The 9,615-nt window shown below is 33.3% G+C and overlaps 2 protein-coding genes across 2 annotated transcripts; both read right to left on the bottom strand.

Annotated features, from left to right (window-relative positions):
• Window positions 1–906: 906 nt before the first annotated feature.
• On the bottom strand, window positions 907–2,820 carry LOC123907470 (upstream activation factor subunit UAF30-like). Its single transcript, XM_045957769.1, has 2 exons — window positions 2,439–2,820; window positions 907–1,295 (listed from the first exon to the last, which is right to left on the bottom strand). Exons 1-2 carry the CDS (start codon window positions 2,718–2,720, stop codon window positions 1,170–1,172), a joined length of 408 nt encoding a protein of 135 aa, XP_045813725.1. The 5' UTR covers window positions 2,721–2,820; the 3' UTR covers window positions 907–1,169.
• Window positions 2,821–5,344: 2,524 nt separating this feature from the next.
• On the bottom strand, window positions 5,345–8,582 carry LOC123907471. The gene is made up of 2 exons (XM_045957770.1): window positions 8,263–8,582; window positions 5,345–5,768 (listed from the first exon to the last, which is right to left on the bottom strand). The coding sequence occupies exons 1-2, from the start codon at window positions 8,461–8,463 to the stop codon at window positions 5,550–5,552; spliced, it is 420 nt and encodes a 139-aa protein (XP_045813726.1). The 5' UTR covers window positions 8,464–8,582; the 3' UTR covers window positions 5,345–5,549.
• Window positions 8,583–9,615: the final 1,033 nt, after the last annotated feature.

Raw genomic sequence — 9,615 nt, forward strand, 5'->3', positions numbered from 1 at the left:
TAGACAATTATAGATGATGTAAAGAAATATTAAAGGAGATATCCAAATTTCTGATCCTTATTAAAAAAAATATATCAATTTTTTGCAATTGTTATATATCTACCCTTCAATTCAATCATCTCTCTTTTTCTATCTCATATTTGATGATAGATATATCACAATTGAAAAAGTTTCAACCGAAAGAATCCACTCTTTTTTTATTATTTACATGGGAAAAACTTTACTTGCTATAGAATGGAAGGAGGACGGGAGATATTTTGGGTGGTGGGGGACATACACAAAAAAGGGAAGGACGATGGTGTTATGGCATATAGGCTCCATATGTCAATACAACAATATTCACGTTTTTTGGTCGGAGTGGCTAAAATTTTTATTTTAAAGTCAACAAATAAAGTGTTTGAAATTAGAACCCGATTTCTGCATATATAATGTAATATACTTACTAATTAAACATAGAGTAGACTGTAATACATCATCAATTATGCATCTTAATTGAGAAACACATGTATAGATAACATGTGCAAGTGCAAGCAAACAGATTAAAAGTTTCTCACATATTTATATACTTCTTGGTTCGCAATATCCGAAACGGATCCTATCAAATATTTTACCTAAACCCAAGTTTTGTACACAAAATGCCCCATTCTATAATTTCTATTACATCATTACATTGATCTCTATTCAAATTAATTTTAAATGGGGCAATATGAAACACAGAGTGTGTTTGATTGGTTGATGAGAATAATTGTGATATTATTAGGCAAAAAAAGTTCATATTCCTTTTTGCCCATATATCATTATAAAAAAATCGATTTGTCGCATTGTGAGAAGATCAAAGAAGCAAATAGAGACATGGCTTGGAAATGTATAACAAAGCATATATATAACAATGCAAAATCAAAACCGTGGGACAAAATAACACCACTTTCAAACCCAAGTAAAAGTCAGATATTACAAATTTCCATGTTTCTTCAACAGTTGAGCATAAAATATGTAGTTGATGATAAAAGGGCCTACTTAATGTACTAAAAGCATGTTACCAACGTTAGGAATCCACCGGTTCCATGTTTCTTCAACGGTTGATAGCAAAATATGTAGCTGATAATAAAAAGACCTACTTAATGTACTAAAGCATGTTACCATCGTTAGGAATCCACCAGAGCTGAATTTCAGGTCGTTTTCACGAAATGGTTAGCCAACAATCTGGCAATCTCAGTGAAAACAACTTTTTCTTTCCCATCGAAAATGGTCTTCAGCTTGTCATCACAAAAGATCTCCTTCTTGTTATTAGGATTCTGCAAAAGAATATCTCTGTTATGCCATTTTGTAACCAGCCAACACCAAAAAGAGACAAAAATACAAGAGAATAAGCTCCATAGTCGAAGAAAACTATCCTGCTACTGTTAAGCAATATATCATGAAAGTTTCCACAATTTGTTGACAGAAAAAGCACAGTTTAAGAAAGAGTAAAAGATGTAAACAAAATACACACAGGATTGAAACGCCAGCATGAACAGCAGAATAAAATCCAACAATGATTACAATAGTTATCAGCAGCTAACATATAAACTAAACAAATAAACATCTCAAAGCTAAAAATATCATTTAAAGCCACACCAGAAACCTGTTCTAGAAATTCATAACCAACTACGATCTACCGCAATTCAAAACGATTGCCAACCCACCATAGCAAGGGTTTCAAAAGGACTGGATCTGTTCTGCATCTAATACAAAATACTCTGATAAAACGACTCAAACATAACCCACCATAGCAAGGGTTTCAAAAGGATCAAACCTGTTCATCATCTAATACAAAATACTGATAACACAACTCAAACATAACCCACCATAGCAAGGGTTTCAAAAGGATCGAACCTGTTCATCATCTAATCTAATACAAAATACTGATAACACAACTCAAACATAACCCACCCTAGCAAGAGTTTCGAAAGTATCGACCTGTTCTGCATCTAATACAAAATACTGATAACACAACTCAAACATGTGACCTCCAAATCACACAACAACAACTCTAACCCTTGCATCAAGATTTCAATTCCAAACTATCATTACATTTGTACATACTAAATATCTTACGACAATACAACAACACATTTTCTTTTAAATAACATTTCATGATGATTGCATCGTGTTTTCGAACGATTCAACAATTTTTTGTTTGCAACAACACATCGAAACTTATTGATTCAACAACACTATACAAATATCCATTCAACCTAGCATTAAACCTCGATTGATTCAACAACCCTTTCAAAAAGTTAAACCTAACCTAACATTAAACCACATAGTTTTACACAATAATCAACTACATACAACTGCGATTACAATAAAATTAAAAAACCTAATCAAATAGAAACCACAAAATCAAGAAGAAAAAACGAAGATCGCAGAACATTGAGTGAAAATGAAAAGAAAACCTGAAGATTCTGCAGCTTGATGTACTCCCAAACTTTCTTAACAGCTTCGGTTCTAGAAACTTCAGGTGAACCGATGAAACTTCCGAGCTCAGAAGTGACCGGAACAACCTTCTGTATACCTCCGGTACTCTTGACCGAGACCGTTCTCTTAACCGTTTTCTTCACAGCGGTTTTGGTTGAAGCTTCGGCGGAAGCAGCAGCAACTTTCTTTGTCGCGCTCTTAGCCGCAGCCGCCATGAGTGCTCTGCCGGCAAATGCTCCGAAAACCCTAGCTGGTGCCATGATCGATTCTGAGAAAATTAGTTTCGTTTCAAAATGCTAAAACCCTAGAGAGAGAGAGAGAGAGAGTGAGAGAGTGAAGGTTCAACTTCGAGATTTTTGCGTTATTATTGAATTGAAACTACGGTGTTTGTTTTAGGAACTTTTCGATACTTGTGAGTTCTTGCGATTATTATCCACGTGGGGGTTTTTAATTGGGTCGTACTTGTATTGTGTACTGTAGGGGTTGATGTGTGTGTCAGTGGGAATCACTGTGGTGTAATTGTTAGTACAGTTTATACAATTCCAATTTTCTAAAATTTCTTTATTAAGATGTTTTGGTACGTATATTTCACAAAATTTAGGTTCCTTAGTTTTTTCTTTTTTCTGTAATAGTAAATTTCTTTATGGGTCTTGCTAACGAGTGCCCCCGGGCACTCTTTAAGCATTCCATTAAAAGAAACTTTTTATTCAAAAAATTAAACACTCCAATTTCCAATGCGTTTACTTTACGCATTTCCATAAAAATTCTATAAAAAACTTACTATTTAAGGGCTTAAAGAGTGCCCCAGGGGCACTATTTAGCATTTGCCTTTCTTTATTATGATTTTTTTGGTTTGTATATTTCACAGAATTTCTTTATATTTATGAATGAATTTTGCCGTTAAACTCTCGCACAAAAATATACTATTACTCCCTCCGTCCAATTTTAAATGATCTTTTTTTATTTTGATTTGTCCCAAAATAAATGACTTATACAACTTTCGAAGTCATTTTTTTCAATTTTACCCTTTATGTGTGCCTATGTTTATGTGTGGCACACTCAACCAATTTAATCCTTACTAATAGTAATGAAAAAGGTAAGAGCAATTTAGTAATTGTACAACTCTCTCATTTATAAGTCATTTAAAATGGACGGAGGGAGTACTATTTTTTTGTTTTTGACAAAAAAATTCTATTACTATTATAAAATAAAAAAATTGTACTATTACTTTGAAAATATATCTTATAAAATTTAGTGTACATTTTTTTAATTTGATATCAAGTTTAGCCAAATATCAAATACACACGCAACTAGTTTATGGAAATCATGTAATTAATATATAGGCGAATTAAGTTGCACTTATTGGAGCAAACTAATGGAATACATTTATGGATTTTTGTCTTCCATTTCAAGCAATTATGTTTTCCTTGCTGCTGCAACTTCTATTATTGATTTGAAGGCCTTCTAAGTTGCAAAAGAAGAAAGCAATTTGGCCGCAACAAGAGACATTGTAAAAGACCGGTTACATTATACTTTTGTTAGAACCCCGAGAATTGGATTCCAAAAAAATATCAATATCGATAAGAAAAAGATACACCAGAGAAGATACTCTCCTTACATTGGTTCGAAACCAGTCAAAACAATATTTTTCATAAGATCCTTTATAAGGGAATGGAAGTCTATATTTATAGAATTCCTATGCAGAAAGATAGGGAAAAGGATCGATAACAACTGATCTAAAACAGAAAACAAACTGACAAACAACTAACAACCAAACTGAACTAACTAAGATAACTAACTTCTATACCAACTCTTAAATACTTTAGTTTCCCTTCATTCTATCTAACACCTTTTTGCTTCAAAAATTTTGAAAAAGACATTTCAAAAGAAGGCAATTTTGATCGAAACAAGAGATTTGTGTTTTCATAGCCTTGTCAATTGTCCATTATCATCAAATGCAGTACACAAATAGGATAGCCAGATAAAATATCAAACTCGAAGCAAATGTGAATATCAAGGCAGTAGTAGCAATAAAAAGAATAAGGCGGAACGGAAGAACCCTACTCATTGCCTTTTAACTCTTAATTAACAGGTGGGAAAGCTGGTTTATTAGTTAATGACATAATAAAACTTGCTTCTTCATAACAAAGACAGAGCAGCCACAAGCAAACCAAAATTAAAACCAGACAAGAGAGCTCGGATCAAAGCCCAGACTATATGCAGCATTTCAAGTTCCTAGTCTAAGTAAAAGTCATGACAGCAGCATGTGATTTTTTAAGATAAAAGCCTTTGAACAGAGCCAATGCACAAATTTAATAATTATATCAAAGTCTTCGTAATGAGACAGTAATACCTTGCTACCCTTTTAACACTTTTATTTCCTTTAGTCCCATTACTTCTGTTTCCCTTGCTACTAGTATTTCTACCTTCTGCAATTTTTTCCCTTCAGTTTCATTTACATAAATTCCACTCATCCAGTATCCCCTCAAAATTTAAGGATGTTTTTTTATCTTTGAAGTGGACAATAGTTACTGTGGCTATTGTGCTCCTGATAACTACCAACAAACAACTAAAAATTAGACAATGAGGGAAAAAATGGAATCGGCAATTGCAAATTCGGTAAGTCACTCATAACTTGTTTCCTGAGCTCCATGAACTTGAACGAAAACAGTAGCCTGTTAAAAAAATGTAACAAACACAATACATTCCTTTTACAGAACATCTATCATTAACTATAAATACTGTAGAGCAGGGCTTCCCCTGAGCTATACTCTACCAGAAACATGTGTCCGCCAAAACTGAATAGGCATTGTGAATTTTTTAAAACCGTTGTGATTTAGTTCAATGAAACAAGTAGAAAAATAATTAATTAGCAAACAGGACAGAACACAGAAAATAAATATTATTTTGTCATTGGACCACACAGTAATACCCAAACGTTTCAATACCCATACTCGGGTTTTTGCATTGGAATCCTTTCACCAAATTATCAAGCAGAATTATATATTAAGTAAAACAGAGAAAGTTTCAAAAATCTAACTTGGTTCCCACCTAGGAATAGTAAAAAACCAACCGCATGCTTCCACTTCCTATTTTTTTTTCCCTTTCCCTTTCCCTTTTGTTTGTGATTTTTTCCCCTTTGGGTTATCGGTGTTAGAATCGATACTAGTATCCTTGATATTAATCAAATTCTGGCTGAATTCAGGAGACACAATCCTAGAAACCTCAGTAAAACCAACGCTGCTTCTCCCACGCATCAGTATTTGCAAATTCTGCTCCCAAAGCTTGTCCTTCTTAATACCAGGACTCTGCACAGCACCACATAGCATTGTCAAATAAGGTGTTAAGTACATAGAAGTGAACCCTCACTTTAGTCGCTCAATGATCACTCACTATTACTTATACCATGTTTGAACAAACAACTTAAATAAGCAGTTATAGCATATGAGAAGCGCTTATAAGTTATAACAAAGGATTAAATAAACTCAAAACTGTTTTCATATAAACTATAAGTTGTTTTCATAATCTATTCTAGAGAGTTTATGAAAAAAAAAACTGAAAAAAGTATTATAACCAGGGGAGGACCCATACATTAATTGCCGGTGTGGCTAAATTTTTTAGGCATTAGTGAAAAAATTCATCGTTATCTTAATAATTCAGTTAAACAACGAACAACATATAAAATTATTATTAATACAACATGTGTATCTAGAAAAAGAACACCAACAAACCAACAATTCAGAAAATTTATATTAAAAAAAAAAATTAACAGACTAACATATTATATCAAGAAAAGCACAAAATTTATATTCGAAAAAATAAACGACATTAAATTATTGAATATATGTGAAATCATACATATTACTATTGTTTGATACATCTCAAGATTCTACTTGGACCAAAACATATAGACCCAAAATTTTACTAGCTTATAGTTTATTTTGTTAAACTAATTCAATTAGCTTATAACTTATTAATTTTTATTCCAAGTTTACCCATATCTTCTTACTTGAAAAAATTAAACTTATTGTTTTATGTCATTTCATATTTATATGCCACAATCGTTCATTTTACTCAATACTATGAATTCAAGTATTTTTTACAAACAAAGTTAAAGTTAATTATTATACAATTAAAGTATATAACTTAAAATAATACACTATGTATAACCAAATAATTGAAATCATTAATAGTGGACTATAAACTAATATTTGCACTAATATTTAAACTAATATGTATCGAGAGACTTACAGTCATTAATAATAAACTCTAAACTAATATTTACATCAATATTTGTACGAATATGTGTACAGAATGATTTAAATTATTTATAAAATTATTATTATTATTTTTAAAACATATTTGGAGCATGGTTGTTAAGATCTATAGTTAAATCGTGAGATCGCACGATCTTACGTGTTGGGGGTGAGCCACCGTGCTGGAGCGGTTGGAAGATCGCAAGAATGGACGAACCCGTGAAAGCGCAGAGAAACGTCGTGAGATCGTGAAATCAGAGATCTTCCACGCGTTCTGGATTTATAAAGATCCAACCCATTTCGCCCCGACCCGATTGATAGGTTTTTACCCGGTTCAAATTACACCGCCCCGACCCGAAAACGAACCGCTTCACCTAGAAAGCTGCTCGTTGTGCATAGAAACCTGATTACGTGGGGAAAAGGAACGGTTTCACCTATAAACATGATTGCGTATTAAAAAAAAATCCTATGGAACTGGGAATTTTGCACGGAGCCTTGCATCCCTATTTCTATTCATCAACTGTATCACTAATTTCATTAATGGTTGCTAATTATTCAATCGTATTCCCTAGATTATGTTTAATATTAATGAATTTTTTATGTTTAAGAAAATCTGTGGGATCTTACGATCCTACGATCTACGATCTTTCTAAACCCCAACGATCTTTAGTGGGATCTCGATCCTGACAACCATGTTTGGGCAAGGCTGGTGTGGCTATAGCCACACCAAGCCTCACACAGGTCCGCCCCTGATTATAACTGCTTAAATTGGTAGCCAATAATATGTTTTCTTTGTAATTATGTATCCATCATATAGCCAATTAAAAATGCCTCCTTCTGAAACAAATTATAACTGCTCAAGTCAAATTGGTACTTTTCAAATGAGAACTGTTCTAAATACGCATGACCTAGCAACCCGTGCAAACAAAGCTGAAAACATATGGGTCTCTTTATGTTGAGTATGGCTTATATGTATCAGGAAGAGGCTGGGGGCGCCAAGGAGCTGAGCTAGCGGAGCGAAGCTCGGGGGTGCCAAATGTTTTGGGGGGTGTGGGGGCAATAGCCCCGCAACATGGTTCAAGGGTATTTACGACCGTAATATTATTATTATAAATACCGCTTGTAACACTGAAACCCTAATTCATTCATTCGTCTAATAGTAACGAGTTGTAGCTAATTCTATAGTCGTAGACGTACCTACGGGAACTACGTTATCAAACTTCTTTGTGTTCCTTGTCGTTTTGCTTTCGTTATTATTTCCTTTTCTTACTAGTTGTGCACAACACTTTAGTACAGTATGTTCTAAAGAGCCATGAAAATATCTTATAGACATATTTTCGTAAGCTCTCCCGAACAATCTGACAAGTGCTGATATCTCAAATAAGTCAATCCAAACATACTCTCAATTCTAGATTCTAAGCTATATGAAAGGGTTTAGTCTAAGTTTAAAAAATAAAAATAAAAAAATGTTTTGTGAGTGAGGACATTGATCAAACAGTTGGTGTGTTGTGATGAAACAAAAGGAAAAAAAGGGTGTAATTGGAACCTTGGCATTGTAGAGTTTGATGAACTTGGAAATTATGATGGCCATTTCGGAACGAGATGGTTGAGGGACGCCCATGAAAGTGCAAAGTTCACTGGTAGCTTTGCGTGTCTTGGTTTTGCCGACTCCGACTATTTCGGCGACGGCTTTGGATATCGTCGACATACTCCTCCGTCCTGTTACTGCGCCCATCATCGAATTCATTGTTTCAGCTGGATTCTTCTCTCCTCTGATCTCTCCTCCGATTTGATTTATTTGCGAAGTGTTGCCGTTGATCCACACTTTCCAGAGACAGGTAAAATAATATAATCCTGAAAAAAACAATAATATTGTCAATTAATTTCAATTTTAGCGAAAATTAAGTTTAAAAATATTAAAGAAATTATATTACTCAATCTAGTCTAGTTTAAAATGAGTATTAATTTAATTAAAAAAAATATTTTTTAAATGAATGTCATTTTCAATTTTAAATATTTTTTTAAATGAATGATTTCTTTTCTAATTGTACTCTCTCTTTTACTTTGAATTTGTAGTAAGTGTATAGAAAATTTAAATCACATTCTTTTTTATGTATTATTTTTATTTTATTTTGAAATCAAGGTAGAAATTTGTCAAAACAATAAAAAGAAATATGTGTAGTAAGAATGTAAGTCAAAGTTTCTAAAGAATTGAATACCAAAATAAAGTTTCTAAAGAATTCAAAATGTTCAAAGAAAATACATTCATCCTATATGTGAATCCTATTTTTTAAAATTTTAAATTAATAAAATATCACATATATTTTTAAAAATATATCAATTGAAAATGAGTTTTATTAGAAACTACTTAAATTTATCAAATAATAAAGAAGTGAACTAGTTGAAATATCTTCTAACTTTTACTTGTTTTGTACTTTTATTCTTCACCATTAGTGTTCGGCGCTGGACTGGGCAACGGGCCTAAAAGCAAAATCAAACTAGCCCAATTAATATGAGAAAGGAAACAGGCCCAAAACAATTAAATCCTAAACGTCCATTTGGCGACATAAGGTCTGGGCGAGGTAGGCAATGACTGGTAACGCCTATAAGACGGATTTACCCACGATAACAAAATATCTTCATCCTTCCCTGCCTTGGCGATTAACTTGGGAATGAAGAAAACAACTCCTTGAAACTGCCATGGCTTGGAGACCAAGGTTTTTATTCCTACTTTCACGCTGCATCACCGGAAAAGGCGCTGAAGACCGGATTTGTAGGAACCCTAGCTTGGAGAAGAAGACTTTAGTGGCCTATAAATAGTTTCATATTTTCATCTGTAAAGGGATCGAATTCTGACTTATTAAACTCCCAGGGTTGTTGGGATTGAACTGAGTGTAAT

This window comes from Trifolium pratense, linkage group LG2 (genome assembly GCF_020283565.1).
Source record: "Trifolium pratense cultivar HEN17-A07 linkage group LG2, ARS_RC_1.1, whole genome shotgun sequence".
Classification (NCBI taxonomy): domain Eukaryota; kingdom Viridiplantae; phylum Streptophyta; class Magnoliopsida; order Fabales; family Fabaceae; genus Trifolium; species Trifolium pratense.